At 46.9% G+C, this 15538-nt stretch overlaps 1 protein-coding gene across 6 annotated transcripts in view; it reads left to right on the top strand.

Annotated features, from left to right (window-relative positions):
• Naaa (N-acylethanolamine acid amidase) overlaps window positions 1-15538 on the top strand; it is a gene marked incomplete at its 5' end in the record, with an annotated part of 44049 nt that continues 28511 nt past the window's right edge. For 5 of the 6 annotated variants that reach the window (XR_001234753.1, XM_013516248.1, XM_013516249.1 and 2 more), the window contains 10 exon segments: window positions 1-117; window positions 369-533; window positions 3232-3358; window positions 4756-4846; window positions 8643-8719; window positions 10581-10753; window positions 10898-10960; window positions 11653-11719; window positions 12477-12505; window positions 15388-15464. Coding sequence is in view for 5 of the 6 variants with exons in the window: in XM_013516248.1 (XP_013371702.1) it covers window positions 1-117; window positions 369-533; window positions 3232-3358; window positions 4756-4846; window positions 8643-8719; window positions 10581-10753; window positions 10898-10960; window positions 11653-11719; window positions 12477-12505; window positions 15388-15463 (985 nt within the window). 6 annotated transcript variants of the gene reach the window in all.

Below are 15538 nucleotides of genomic sequence, written 5' to 3'. Positions count from 1 at the left end.
CCCCGCGCCGCCGCGCGTCAACGTGAGCCTGGATGCGGCGCCCGCCGAGCGCTGGCTGCCAGCTCTGCGCCTCTTCGACCCGGGCCTGGTGCGCGCCGCAGTGGCGCGGATCGTGGGGTGAGCCGCGCGGTCTGCGGGACGGAGGACGGCCCAGCTGTCGGGCTCGGGGTTCCGGGTGCGCGCCTGCGTTGGTCCATGGGGTGCAGCCTGCACACCCACAGCGGGCCCTGCGTCCGCAGCAACGGCCCTGGGCTCAGCCTCCTCGACTTTGCCTCTCGCTCCTAGACGTCAGCGGCGGAGGCATTTCACACTCCCTCGGCCCGCTCCTTCCTCCGAGCAAGCCGCACACACTGTGCTTTCTTTTCCAGCGACAGAGTCCCCAGGTGGGTCCTCGGGGTGATCGGAGAGCTGGTGGCAGAAATGGAGAGCTTCCTGCCTCAGCCCTTCACGGAGGAGATCCGTGGCATGAGCGAGTTCCTGAACCTCAGCCTGGCTGACGGCCTCCTGGTCAACCTGGCCTACGAATCCTCTGCGTGAGTGCCAGGGCGCAGGGTTGGACGCAGGCTCTGCTGGGAGGGAGGAGATGTGTGTTCTCAGTGCTATGAAAATAAGGGCGTGACTTCCTCCTGACCTCTCGGGAAGTTTGAGCAGCAGTCCCTAAGCTTCCAGCAAGAGCAGCTTCCCTCTGCCCCAAGCCGCTGCCCTCTCTCCACTCCACAAGTAGTACCCTACTCCCAAACTGCTCAAATTGTACTGTCCCGGAAGTGTTTGAAGTGGCTTTCTCTCATGGGATCCTCGGCTAGCCAGCGACCCTCAGCTAGTCCCCACATCAGGCCATCCTGCACCCTTTATCCCGCTAGGTGTATCCTTCACATCTGTCCTGGCTGGTGACTGACTACTCTTGCAGGGTCAGCTTCCACCAGGACCAGGCTCACAGGGAGCTCTGCTCTAACAAAGCCAGGGTGGTCTGCAGTGTGGGCACCCAAAGCCGGACAATGCGGGGAGTGCGGTTGGACCCAGCACAGCGCAGGGCCACTCTTAAGTGTTTCTAGTATCCGGTATCCAGGGAGGTTTGACCTGGCTTCTGCCTGGGCCACTTACTGTGCAGCCACCTCGTGTAGTAACATCTTGCAGATCCTCCCAGCTTCAGGCTGCCTAAGGATGAAGATGGGGAAGCTCTTGGGATAATAAAAATTACAGTACTGCTTCTGGCATCTTCCAAGAACACCTAGAGAGAGTAAGTTAGGAAGCACGGGAACTGCCCTTCCGTTTAGGGAGATGCTTTCTGACACAAGAGTGATGGCCACATCAGTTAAAGTACTTTTCAGTTGAACTAAATTGTCCTATTCTGATCAAAGACTTTCTCAATGAAAAATGACTGATCGTTTTCATTCTTGTTTGGAGTCACTATTTAAGCAGATTAAAGCAAAAATGCTAGTAAAAAAACTAACTTCCAGATGCAGATTAAGGTATTTATTAAATTGCCTCATAACATAAAACACCATCAGATGCCACTAGCATTAAGAAAGGAAATGGTTTTCCTTTGCTTGTTTGTTTTGTTTTGTAGGTTTCTTGGCTTGATTTTTTGAGACAGGGTCTCACTGTATAGCCCTGGCTGGCCTCAAACTCAGGATTTTCCTGCCCTCAGTGTTAGAATGCCGAGATTACAGGTGTGTGGCACCATGCCCAGCACAAAGCAATGCTCAGTTCTTAATTTGGAAGGAAGGCTGTTTGAGTCAGAATAATACTAGCTATGTTCTGTTGATTCTGCTGGGTACCAGGCACTTTGTGAACATAGCCCCAGAGAAAGATGGTATTTCTGTTTTGTGACTTGGAAACCAAGCCCAGAAGGGACAGCTTGCTAGCAGTTTCCTGGCTGGTGAGTTCCAGCGGTGCTGCTAAAAGCACAAGGGTCTCCAGTGCCCTGCAGTGCCTTTCCCACAGCAGAGCCCATGTCCCCCCGGGCCCTGTGCTGGTGCACTGAGTTACCCTACAGCATCTGGGCATGAGGTGGAAGCATGGATCTCTGGCCAACTTTGAAAGGCCACCTTCCAGAGTGACTCTGCAGACTTTGCTTTAGTCCCTTCCCGTATGTGTCAGTCCCCACCTCCCTCCACAGCAAGCTCTTTGAAGAAACCTTAGGAGGCATTGAAACCGGACCAAGCCGCCTTCTTTAAACATACCAAAAAAACCCCCCCAAACAAACCTAAGTAACACTTTTTCACCTGATTATAAAAGTGGTATGTGACCATTGCAGAAAATCAGCAGTACAGGAAAGTGTAAAGAAGAAGCTCATCACAGTCCTGTTACTCAGAAGTGAGACAGGCTCTCCCTAAATCACTAAGTTGTTCAGGCTGTCCAGGGTTGGATTTGCAATTCTCCTGCCTCAGCCTCTGGAGTGCTGCAATTACAGGTATGTGGCACCATGTCCTGCACAAAGTGATGCTTAGTTCTCATAATGGAAGGAAGGCTGTTCGAGTCAGAATGATGCTAGCTACACTTCTTGTGCTGGAATTACAGGTGTGCATCGCCATGCCCACCTGAGTCTGAAGTTGTTTAAAAATCCTTTTCTCTTACTACCTATGAGGAAGGCACTCTGAGAGGGACAGAAATAGTACCAAACCCCTAAAGAATCAACTGTTTTCCCAAGGGAACAAAATGAAGCATTGTAGAAATGAATGATTTAATATCATTGAACATAGTCTGCAAAATTTATATTGTGGAGAAGTAGGCCTAACTAGCTTTGAATAAAGTTTTAGGTAGGATATTTACTGCCAGGCTGAGAGATAAGCAGAGTTCAGAGGTCCAACTGAGCCCAGCATTGGTTTCACAAGGAAGTGGTTGAAATCCAGGTATGTAGTGTGTGCTTGTAATCCCAGCAGTCCAGAGGCTGAGGGAGGAGGATCACAAGCTTGAGGCCAGCCTGGGCTGAATAGTAAGACTGTTTAAAAACAAAGGAAGTGATTGAAAAGGAAATTCTCACGGTCAATGTTTGTGGTGCTGTCTGTGGTGCGAGGGCCTGGGCTGGGCTGGGTAACACTGAGTGAGCAGATGAGTTGTATGTGTACTTTTCAGCTTGAACTGTGACTGCATAGTTTTGTGTAACAATTATAGCATATATGTCAACTATAAGAAAAAGTACCCTGTAACTTTGAGCCCTTGTTTTAAAAATGAAAAACCCATTTTCTTTGTTCTTGTTCCTCATTTACATTGGGCATTTCTCCTTCTCAGATTCTGTACCAGTGTTGTAGCCCAAGACACCAGGGGCCGCATTTATCATGGTCGGAATCTGGACTATCCTTTTGGGGATCTCCTACGCAAACTGACGGTGGATGTGCAGTTCGTAAAGAATGGGCAGGTATGGTTCGTGCTGTGTCAGAACAGAGTCCAAAGCACTTTTCCTGGTCAGACCAGCAGTCATTTAGGTGGCCTGCTAATTACTGACTCTCCCTGGAAATAAGACTTATATGAATTCTTATATGAATTTTTGCTCCAAAAGATGTGATAGGGCTTATTTTCAACAGATGTTTCCTTTTTTTCCACATACAACAATCTACATTCATTAATTTATGTACAAAATCTACATTTATTCATGTGTAAAAATCTACATTTATTCAGATACAGCATCTCATCTTCTGGAACATCATCGTAACCCTCCAAACCCTGACTTCGGGCCTGAATTTTTTGCAGCTCCATTTCCTGTAGAACTGCTGGCCCCAGTCCCTCACATCGAGCAGTCCAGCCCCTCCTGAGTGAGCACTTCTTGCCCATGAAGCCTACTCACACTATATTGGCAACACATCTGTCAATGATTTTAAGTATATGTTAATATTACTTTGTATGTCAGTGTGTCCGTCGTGTGTTGCAGTGGATATACTGAATGCATCTCTCTGGCTGAGCCTCTTAACTGGGGTTTTTTTTGGGTAGGGCTTCTATTATGAGCACCCTGAAAATTCATGCTAGGGCTTATTTTCCTGTTAAGTCTTATTTTGGGGGAAATACGGTAAGTCTGTTACCACTGTAAGATACAAACCAGGAGAGAGGTGTACATCAATTATTTTATAAGAAGAAGGGTCATTTATTGTTATTCAGTATTGACTTGAGCTCAGCCAATGTTCTTTAGGGAAATCGCTTCTGGTGTCTGATGAGTCTTCCACCTGCTATGTGTTGTCCACTCCCTGTCTGTGCTCAGGCTCATCCAGAACAGGGAGGCCCAGGGACTGCAGTGACCGCTTTGAGTCTCACAGTCCTGGCTTTGAATCATGCTTCTGTCCCTCCCTTTGTGAACCTGGAGAATGATGCCTGCCTATTTTTGTAGAGTAAGCTCAGAGGGGTTCATACCTGTGTGGTTGCCATATTTATCAAGGTTAAATGCAATCATGCATGTAAAGTGTGTGGTAGGGGGCTGGGGATTTAGCTCAGTGGCACAGCATCTGCCTGGCAAACGGAAGGTTGTGAGTTCGATTCCCAGTACCAGAAAAAAAAACAAACCAAAAAAATAAATAAATAAAGCATGTGGTAGATGCTTCCTTCTACAAGCATGACTGACCTATACTACTCTTGTGAAAGGGCTTTAAAAAATTAGGTTTAGGTTATTTTGTTTTTAGCATGACCTTCTTGGAAGTGTTATTATGATCATTGTTATTGTTATTTTCATGACTTATAAGAAAAACAATCCAAGAAATTGCAAGACAGAAGTAGGTGATTCGGTCCATCTCTGTTGGCATGGTGAAATGACACCTCTCTCCGTTTCAGGTTGCATTCACGGGAACCACTTTTATTGGCTATGTGGGATTATGGACCGGCCAGAGCCCGCGCAAGTTCACAGTGTCTGGCGATGAGCGAGGTACTGGGGAAAGTGCTCCTGAGCCCCAGTAACCCCGCCTGTTCACTCCTGACCCTGTACCTCCTTCCCTTGCTTGACAAAAGGCTCGGAAGGGCACTACCTTGGGAGGGCTCTGTGCTGGTCCGGCAGGAGGCAGGAGGCCTGCAGGCAGTGGCAGTCTCCGTGGTGACATCCAGCCAAAGGCTGAGGGGGGTATATGGGGGGTGATCAGGGACGCCTCCCCAGGGGTCCCCTGCAGCAGCTCTGCAGAAGGTGGGCTGGCCTTTTCCAGAGGACTCACACAGGAATGGGTTTGGTTAATTCTAGAAACAAAACCAGGTCCCTGTGATGACAGTGGGAAGTAGGGACATTAGAGGGGGAGGAGACACCGAGGCCATGGCACAGGGGCATGATGCAGGGTGTGGATTTTAAGCATAATGGAAGCTATGGGGCATCACCTTGCTGTGTTTTGGTTTCTCTTCTGAAAAGCTGCTTGGGGGGTGAATTGACTTAATATAGCTGGATGTGGGGGTGCAGGCCTGTAATCTCAGTGTTTTGGGAGGCTGAGGCAGAACTGCAAATTCGAACACAGCCTGGCAACTTAATGACTTAGTGAGACTAGGTCTGAAAAAGTTCGAAAAAGGGCTGGGGATGTAGCTCAGTGTGAAGGCCCTGGGCTTAGTCCCCAGCACCATATATGCTCGCATGTGCACTCACACACACTCACACACTCATAAATGGAGTTAGTGCATTTGAAGTACTCAAGGCAGTTCCTGGCACGGGTGAAGAAGGCCTGAAGCCTCTGTTCCTGTCACATCTCCAGGGGGACCTCTGAACCCCGCCTGGGGCCCCACCCCTCCCCTTTGCTGTCTGCTGGGCTCTTGCTGTCTTCATTTCCTCTGTTCCTGCTGCACTGTGCCTTCACCCAGATCTGTCCTCTGCACTCTGCGTGTCTCAGGAACACCCTGCTAGCCGGGGGCACCCCGCCACCTGTGGTCAGCCGTGTCCCCAGCCAGACTGCACCTGGCCATTCTCCCCCGCTCTGCCTGATGGGTTGCTGCTCCCCTGGCTCTGCCTCACCGTCTGCACTCCCTTCCCTATCCAGCAACTGCAGCGGTCAGGTCAGGAGGTCACCTTGTCTGAAGCCCGCTGGCCCTCAGAGACAAGAAGCCTGTGACTTCATTTTCGTGGAATCTAAAACTTTGAACTCATTGAAGAACATAGAACAGTGATTCCCAGAGTGGAAGAGGGGGAAGGGGTGCAGAAAAGAAATGTTCAGAGGATACAAAGTCTCAGATGGACCAGAGGAGTAACTTCTGGTGGTCCCTAGTCAAGTCATGGTGACTATAGTCAAGTATATTTCAAAACTGCTAAAGGAGGGGATTTTATTTTATTTTATTTATTTATTTTTTGAAACAGGGTCTGACTCTGTATTTCAGGCTGGCCTTGAACTCACTATGTAGCGCAGGCTGGTTTCACTCATGGTGATCTTCCTGCCTCAGCCTCCTGAATGCTGGGATTACAGGTGTGCGCCACCAGGCCTGGCGCCAGGGGATTTTAAATGTTCTCACTGCAAAAAAATAATGATATCTGAAACAATAGATATGATCGTCTGATTTGTTCATTCCACAGTGTGCACAGGTATTGAAATGTCACATTGTATCCTTTAAATATATACAATTATTTGTCAATTAAAAAGAAAACAAAAAATGTCCTCCGCAACCCTATAGAGACTTACCATTTCATGTAGAGCAAAGCCACTTGGTGGTCTCCTGCCCTGCCTTTAGTGCCTCCCCTTCACTGCTCTCCTCCCTCCCCGCATTTCCTCTCCCCCTCCCTGCCTCCAGCTGTGCCCCCTGTCTGGAACGCTTGCAGCTCAGTGAAGACAGCTCCAAGGCTGTCTAAACAACCCCCCACCCCCACCCCGATTGGTGGCGCACGCCTGTAATCCCAGCGCTCCGGGCTGAGGCAGGAGGATCCTTGTGAGTTTGAGGCCAGCCTGGGCTACAAAATGAGCTCAAGGCCAGCCTGAGCTGCATAGCGAGACCCTGTCTCAAAAAGACAAAAAAACAAAAAAAAAACCAAAACAAAAAACGCTTCTCCCAAAAAGACACTCCCTCATCAGTCCCAATTATAAGATTTTTTTTTTTACTGCAGTTATCAAAATGTTGCTTATTTAATGTCATACGAGTGTCCTTTGTTTACTGTTAAGTTCCAAGGATATGGGCGAAGGCAGTATATGGTACATAGATGCTCACTGCTTATTTTTTTTCCAATTGAAGCTTGTTTTCTCCATAGTTTATGGTAAAGTACATGTGACATAAAGTTTACCATCTTAACCATTTTTGAGTGTACCGTTCAGTGGTACTAAATACACTGATAATGTTTTACATTCAGTATCTCCACCCATCTGTGTAACTCTTCATCTTGCAAAAAAGAAACAGCTCTGCCCATGAACCACTTCCCCGGTCCTCTCTCCCTCCATTGCTGGGACCGTCTTTCTATTGTCTGTATCTTTGACTTATACTCCTAACTACCTATAATAAAGGGAATCCGCAGTATTTGTTCACTTAGTATACTGCTCTCAAGATCTGGCGACGTGTGTTGGAATTTATTTCCGTTAAGTCTGAATTATGTTTCATTGTAGGTATAAAACACATTTTGCTTTTCCAATGGACAGCTGTTTGGGTTGCTTCCATGTTTTAACTATTGTGAATAGTGCTGTAAATGTAGGTGTACTAATGTCTGTTCAAGACCCTGTCTTTTATACTTTGGGGAATATAAATGGAAGTGAAATTGCTAGATCACTTGGTAATCCTATTTTTAATTTTTCAAGATATTACCATACTGTTCTCCACCATGGCTATACCATTTTATATCCCCCCCACGTGTATATGTGTTCTTAGTTCCCCACATCCGTGTGCACGCATCTTTTTATCATAACCAGTGAGTATGAGGTGATACCACATTTGTATTTCTCTTATGACTAGTGGTGTTGAGTATCTCTTGCAGTTATTGACCACTTGTATATCTTCTTTGGAGAAATATTTGTTCAAGTCTTTTCTCCATTTTGAATTTTGTTTTTGTTCTTGTTGAATTTTAGGAGTTCTCTATGTATGTTAGATACCAATTCTTTATCATATATGTAGTTTGCAAACATTTTCTCTCATTCTGTGGGTTGCTATTTTATTCCTTTGATATTGGTTTCCTGCAAAGAATCATTAAACTTTTAATAAAGTCTGAGCTGTCTTATTTTTTCCTCTTGTTGCCACTGTTTATTTCCTATATGGAAATCCTCTACAGAAACTTTTAAGAGAAAAGTAATTTGAGGAGTGACTGGAAATTTGTAGTTTTAAAAGAATGTGTATCTGAAGAATGTTAGAAAAGAAAACAACAACCAAAAATGTGAGCACAAATCAACTTAAAGGTGTTAAGGGTATAAAATAATTATAAGGATATTAGTTCTCTACATTCCCCCTAACATTTATTGAACTAGTTCTCTTGGAAGATACATAATTTAATTTTGAACAGGAGAATTTTAGCATGATAATCATTGTATCAGAGTACAAGAGATTCTTGAAAATTTCACAAAGTATATTTTTGCTTGCTAGGAGAACATCTGTATATATTGTATATATGTATATGTACTCATACCTGTGTGCATATTAGTGTCCTTTGAAAACTGGATACTAGTAAAATCACTGTCCATCAACTGACCTTGCTCTTCCATCAGCCCATTATATGAGGAAAGAACAAAATTTAAGAAAAGCGTACGCATCTTGGACAGCAACCTTATGTTCCCTCCTCCTTTCGGCAGATAAAGGCTGGTGGTGGGAGAACGCGATTGGTGCCCTTTTCCGGGGACATGCTCTTGTCAGCTGGCTCATCCGCACTGTGAGTACTCGCTCCCCTACTGTCTTCCCTGCAGTGTGGAAATTTCTCTAGTGCTGTCTAAAGCCAGTCCTCACCCCATGCCCGTTCCGCTCCCGCCCACTCCCTGCCCCAGATACCTGCTCTTCGATGTCATCTATTGCCACAGACAAGATTTGCCTGTCCTTGAATTCAAACGAAAGACATGGAGGGGTGCGGACTCTTCCTCTGACCTGGCCTCATGCGTTTCAGGCCCATCACCTCATGTGTTTCAGGCCCATATCAGCAGCTCATTTCTGTTTCTGAGGAACATTCGCTAGGGTTGTGCCACAGTTTATCATTTCCCCATGGATGGACACTAGGTTATTTGCAGTTTGGAGCTAGAATTACAAGGTTAAAATTCTCATACACATCTTTTTGTGACCATCTGTGTTCATTTCATTTCAGCTGGATAAGTCCCTAAGAATGGAATTGTGGGCCATAAGGAGATAACGTTCTTGAGGTATAATTCATGTACCACGTAACTCACCTACTTAGCATCTACAGCTGAGTGATTTTAAAACTCACAGGGTTGACAGGCTACATCACAATCTGAGAACATTTTTATTCCTTCAGAAAGAACCCCCTTGCTTGTCAGCAGTCACTCATGTCCTCCTTGTTTTCTGCGACAGTTCAGGCACCTGCCTTCCTGACTTTGCCTCTGTGAAGCTCAGTCTTCACTGGTAGTTGGACAGTGATGAGGCAGCATAATCAGACCAATATCCTATCACTCCCTTGCTTTCCTGTATCATCCTGCTGAGTGCAGAAGAAACCAGCTTAAACCAAAACTACTCCTGCAGCAGTATGTGATGAAGGCGGGGCAACGTTACGCAGCCCTGCCGTGGGCTTGTAGTTCTGAGTGGTGGAGCTGTTGCAGGCCTGATATTTAGATTTGTTCTTTTGTGTGAACCTGAACCCTCTCCCACTGGCACAGTGCGCTTTGCCAGCACTCAAGGCAGAGGAGCATAAAATGTACATCGCTCCAAGCACGGTGGGGGAATGGCTGTGAAGGTGCAGGTAGGAAGGGCCGGTCTTCTTCAGCAGAGTGACCTTGAGCAGATCAGCTCAGGCACAGAGCACACAGGAAGTGAGGGATTTGAAAGTGCTCCGATAACTGTCCATGCTGCCAGCCTGTGGCTGACTGAGGCACCTTGGTGTGAGGACCCCTGGGGGGCTCTTCACAGCAATGTCACACATGACCTTGTGTGCCATGCCTTTGCCACCTGAATCCACCAGGGCAGAACTCCCTGCCACTGCTTCCACCCCGACTCTTCCTGCGACTGACTGCCCAGTCTGACTTCAGCGTGTCCCTTCGGGCACAGCTCTTGTTACTCTGGTGAGCATGGTCCCTGGCGGACACTTCATTTCCAGTGCCAATGCTTCTTACAGTGTCACCATGGCTGGTAGACTTTTCTGTCTTCCTTGGACGTTTGGGCAGAACAAGGACCAGGTCAGCTGTTCTGCTCTCGCCCCACTGCGGTGGTGACCGCACACATGGGAGGAATTCACGCAAGAATCCCTGTTCCCCCCCGAAAGAGCAAAAGAGTGGAGATGTGTGGAAGTCCTTTGTGTCATGATCTCCTTGAGAGCACTTGGCTGTGCTTGGTGAGCCAGGGCTAGGACTTGTTGACATGCAGTCCTTTCTTGCAAAGGTGCAGCCGCTTTTAGCCCCCCAGTGGAAGCTGAGGTTTCTTCCCTCTCAGGAGTCCCGGAGAAAGAGGATAAGGTCAGAGCAGCTCTACGGCCGTGTCTTCAGATGTCAGCAGAGAATGCTTTGGACCGCGTATCCGTCAGTTGACGTGAACATTCCCTCGGATGACATTGCCAACACTGTCTTTCTGTTTAGACCCTGAGTGAGTCAGAAGACTTCGAAGCATCTGTTTATAAATTGGCCAAGACCCCCCTCATTGCTGATGTGTATTACATCGTCGGTGGCACAGCCCCTGGGGAAGGAGTGGTCATCACCAGGGACAGAGGTGGCCCAGCGGACATTTGGCCTCTAGATCCTTTGAATGGAGCGTGAGTAGAACTGAAGGCTCCCGCCCACTCCCTGGCCATTTTTAATAAAATCTCTTTGTTACTTAGGTGAAACTAGAATGTATTTCTTCAGTAATTATGTCCTAGATGACCTTGGATAAGACAAGACGATGTGCTCTGTTGCAGGTGGTTCCGAGTTGAGACAAATTATGACCACTGGAAGCCAGTGCCTAAGACAGATGACCGAAGGTAGACGTCTATATACTTCCTAGTTTTCAAGGGTTTCTTGTGGTCAGGGGCTAGAGCACCTCCATGTGCTGTCGCCTTCCAGAAAAAGCCCCTGGCCCCCTTGGCAAGGCCTGGACTGGAGGAGGGGAGTGTACTGGGTAGAGAGAGCAGTGGGGAGGTTGGTGGGAGCTGGGAGGATCAGGTTGGCCCTGAGCTTAGAGCAGGAGCCCTTGGGGTCCCACCACGAGCCTGTTGTGACTCACCCTGTGGCCTCAGGCCTCTGCTGACTGACCTGCAACATCAAGGGAGAGGGCCAGATTCAGAGGCTTCTATGAAGACCTTTTTTTTAAAAAGAGAATTATTTCCCTTAAACAAACCAGCCCAGTACCTTCATTTCCGCTTTTAATTGTGAAAGTTCCATTAGCCTGTGTGTGCCCAAAGAGGAGGTGAGTGTGCATGTCACTTGGCTTTTGCCTCATGGGTTTGGTGGCAGTGATTCAATTCTGCAGCAGCTGTTCCCACCTTCAGGAGCACATGGGGCTAGGGCAGCTGTCCAGTGACGGCCCTGGAGTGGTCCTAGCCCAGATAGGATATGCTTGGGAGCCAGAGACTTTGGGGGAAGGGGAAATAAGAAGGGGCCTTGCACTGGACCTCCCATGTGGCAGCTAAGGAGATTCAGAAGTGCCTCATAACAATGATTATTGTCCCTGCAGAACGCCTGCCATCAAAGCTCTGAATGCCACAGGGCAGGCACACCTCAGTCTGGAGGCCCTGTTCCAGGTGAGCTGTGTTGTGATGTCAGCTTCTCTAGGATACTTGTGTCTTAGTTAATAGTGGTGAAAAAATTTTCCTCTGAAGTTAAGTGTGGTGGATGAAAATGTTACAGTAAAATGTTCTATGTAGTTGAAAATATTTTTTAAAAATCCACAATATTTTCTGTACTTGTTTCTGTGTAGGAAAAAGTATCCATCCTTACCTGTCTCCACCTAAGTTTTTATTCATGTTAAAAGAAAACAGACATACTTGAATATATGCTCATTGTTAATTTTAAAAAAAGAGCATCTGGGAGTGGTGATACATGTCTATAATCCTAACTCTCAGAAGACTGAGGCAGGAAGATTCAAGCCTGGCCTAACCTATATAGCAAGTTCAAGACCACCTGAACCAATCTTTTTCAAAATCCTGGCACTATGGGAGGCTGAGGCAGGATGATTGCAAGTTTGAGCCCAGCCTTGGCATTTAGTGAGACCTTGTCTCAGAATTTTAAAAAAGGGCTAGGGATATAACTCAATACAAAGGCCCTGGGTTCTATCCCAAGTACCCTCCCCCTGCTAAACACACACACACACACACACACACACACACACACATATACACTCACACGCATACACACACGCGCACACATGTGCATGAAAACCAAAGATTCAAAAGTCTACAGTGACCACCCCATGATACACTAAACTGTTAAGTAGTTATATTCATCCTATGTATTTCATCTACCTTTTGATAGTCTCTTACTGTGATTTTTCCTATGCAGGTTTTATCAGTGGTTCCGGTTTATAACAAGTAAGTCTCATGGTAAGCACATCTGATCAGTTGTCACCACAGAATGGTGACCTTGCTCACACGCTCTGACTCTCCAGCTGTAAGGGCTGCTGTGACCCGGTGTTGTAGAGCTGTGGATCACAGAGGACAAATGACGTTTCTGCTTCTGTGGTGGGGGAGACATACATGTAAATCACAGGTCAGGTGCGAAATTGGAGAAGGAAACCAAAGGGACAAAGGCTGAAGGGACAGCAATCAGAAGGGGGAGGGCAGTGATGCGCTGCATCGGTTCAGCAGGCTGTGACAGCCTGCACCGGCTGGGAGCCCCTTCCCGGGCTCTGTCAGCACTTACCTTTTAACACCTTTCTTTCTCTGTTAGCTTCCCAAGGAACCCTCCATCCCATGCTGTTTTTTATTACAGACAAGACACTGTTAATACTGCCCACCCCCCGGCAGTGCTGGGGGTTAAACCCAAGGTCCTAGCACAGTGCTGCATCTGCAGCCCCCTTCCCTTTCTGGAGACAGGCTCTGGCTAAGTCACCCAGACTGGGCCCACGCTCCCGATCCTTCTACCTCAGGGTCCAGGGGGCTGTTACAGGCCTGCACCACTGTACCCAGCAAATAAATGTAGTATAAAAAATTTAAAAATGTAGTCGTCACATAATTACTTCAAAACTCTAACAAAACAAAGGTGGTTTAGAAGACTCATTTTAAAAATGAATATTCTAAGAACTAATAGGCTATTTGGACAGTAAATCATCCCCAGTATTTTGTAATAAGCTAGGCTTTGGGGGAAGGAAAGAAATCTCCGTGGTGTGTGTTTGTGGGTATCCATGTTGTAAAACACAGATGGGACATTCCATATCCAGCATGCTTGGGACCAGATGTTTTTAAGATTCCAGAGTTTTTTTCATTTTTGGAATATCTGCATAGACTTTACACTAGTTGAATATCTCTAATCCAGAAATCTCAAGTGGTCTGAAATCCAAAACATTTTGAGTGACAACATGGCACTCAGAGAGTTTTGGGTTTTGGAGCCATTTGTAGTTAGGATTTTTGAATTGAGAATGCTCAACCCATACTCCCACTACGGCTGATTTCAGGCTTCCGGGTATTTAATAGTTGCCACTCCTGGGCCTCTAGGAGCCAGCGGTGCCAACACACAGCTGGCTCTGCCCCTCCATGGGGCACTATTTTGCCCTTATAATTATTTTAAAAGTAGGCATTAAAATGCTATCTTTGAGTTCTGATCATTTATAGTTACATGAGTGATGACTATATTTTATAAATGCTAGGTTTTTTGGTTTTTTTGGTGCCAGGAATTGAATTGAGGACCTTGCATTTGCTAGGCAGGCACTGTGCTGCTGAGCTATATCCCTGGCCCTATAAATACTAGTTTTGTAATGAAGTAATTACTTTTATTTTTAAAAGTACAGCATTTTTATGCTTTGACTAGCCTTGATTTTAAATGGCTCCATAATGATGTTAGGTATATTTTAAGTAAGTATTCTCCACTAGTTAGCTTTTCCTCCATTCAACTCTGAGCTCGAGGCTGGAGTGTCAGTGTTAGTCACACCTAGGATGTGTCCCCGAGGCCTTGAGTTCAATCCCAGCGCTGCAAAAACAAAACAAAACAAAGCAAAACAAAACCCCAGAAGCAACACAACCAAAAACCAAACAAAACGCAGAACCAAATGAAAAGACTACCCTGTACTAAACACATCTGTGCGGTGTCACCCCCAGTTGATTTTCATTCGCTGAATTCCGAGAGGTAGGATTACTGAGTGAAAGGCTATGAATATTTCAACAGCTCCTGAAATGTTTTGCATAGTACAATCCTTAGAGGTTATGACAGTTTACTGAGTAGCATTTTTCTCAGCGGTATGACTGGAAAGCTGAGAGGAATGGCACTTAAATGACAGTGACGGCAGAGCCAGGCGCATACACGCCGCACTCTCAGGCCTTGAACCGCAGAACAGCAGAGGGCTGTGAGCTTAACTGAACTGTCTGTGCACACGACCTCGGCGCCACACTGACCCCTAGTGCTGGGCTTCAAACTCACATCCTCCTGCGCAGGAAGAGGAAATCTTGTGGGTGAAGTCCTGTAGTCGTAGCCACGGTCTCTGTCCCTAGTGAGGGATCCTTCTAATGCGTTGAATGAGCTCCATGTTGCTCACAGTGCTGTTTAAACCCGCTCTGCCTGCTCAGTGCCACAGGTCCTGGTGCTGCAGCATCTGTCCCACATTCCCAACACAGGAGGAGGGAGCAGGGGTGCAGGCTAGCATGAGTGCTCAGGTTGTTGGGTCTATTGCTGTCAGAATGTGGAACAAGTGACATTACACTTGTCCTCCTTGTACCTATCCAGGAGCATCTGAACTTCCAGCCTTCTAGCTGTTCTTTCCCTGATAGGATGCACTGCTAGGCCCATGCAGAGTGTGGTCCAAGGACTCAGGACTTGGGACCCTCAGCCTGAACACAGTCCTCTCCCCTGCATGGTCTTCTGATGGTGGTGGCAGCCACCTTGGACATCCTGTCCTGATGAGGGGCTAAAGGATGAAGGCCCCTTGCGGGGCAGGACAGGGCCCGGGTAAGAGTCTGGCTGGCTGTCACGGCCTGCAGCACAGAGCTGTGACTGTGAGAACCTGAAATGGCACATTGCCTGCACAGTGCTGTCAGAGTACACTTTGACTTCGTGATTTACACATTGTAAACCTTTTCATGGGCCTCTGTCTGTATTCTTGTCCTAGAACCCAGGTGTTTGGGATGGCCTTGACGCTTCTGCCTTCTTTTGGAATATTAGGGGGAACCATGTGTGTGTGTGCATAAATGTATATAAATATATAAATAAATAAATAAATATATATATATATATATATATATATAAATTCCTCCTGTTGTTTCAGTCTCACAGTTTATACCACAGTAATGAGTGCGGCCGCCCCGGAGAAGTATGTGACTAGGATCAGAAACTTGAGCTGAAGTAAGTAGCAGAAGATTTGCCCGTGGTGTGAAAGATTGGCCAGAATTGTTGTTTCGACAGGGGTGGAGTGAGGT

This window comes from Chinchilla lanigera, unplaced genomic scaffold (assembly GCF_000276665.1).
Source record: "Chinchilla lanigera isolate Chin_1 unplaced genomic scaffold, ChiLan1.0 scaffold00032, whole genome shotgun sequence".
Lineage (NCBI taxonomy): Eukaryota > Metazoa > Chordata > Mammalia > Rodentia > Chinchillidae > Chinchilla > Chinchilla lanigera.
Note: the sequence above shows the minus strand (reverse complement) of the source record. Positions and strands in the feature narration are given on the sequence as shown.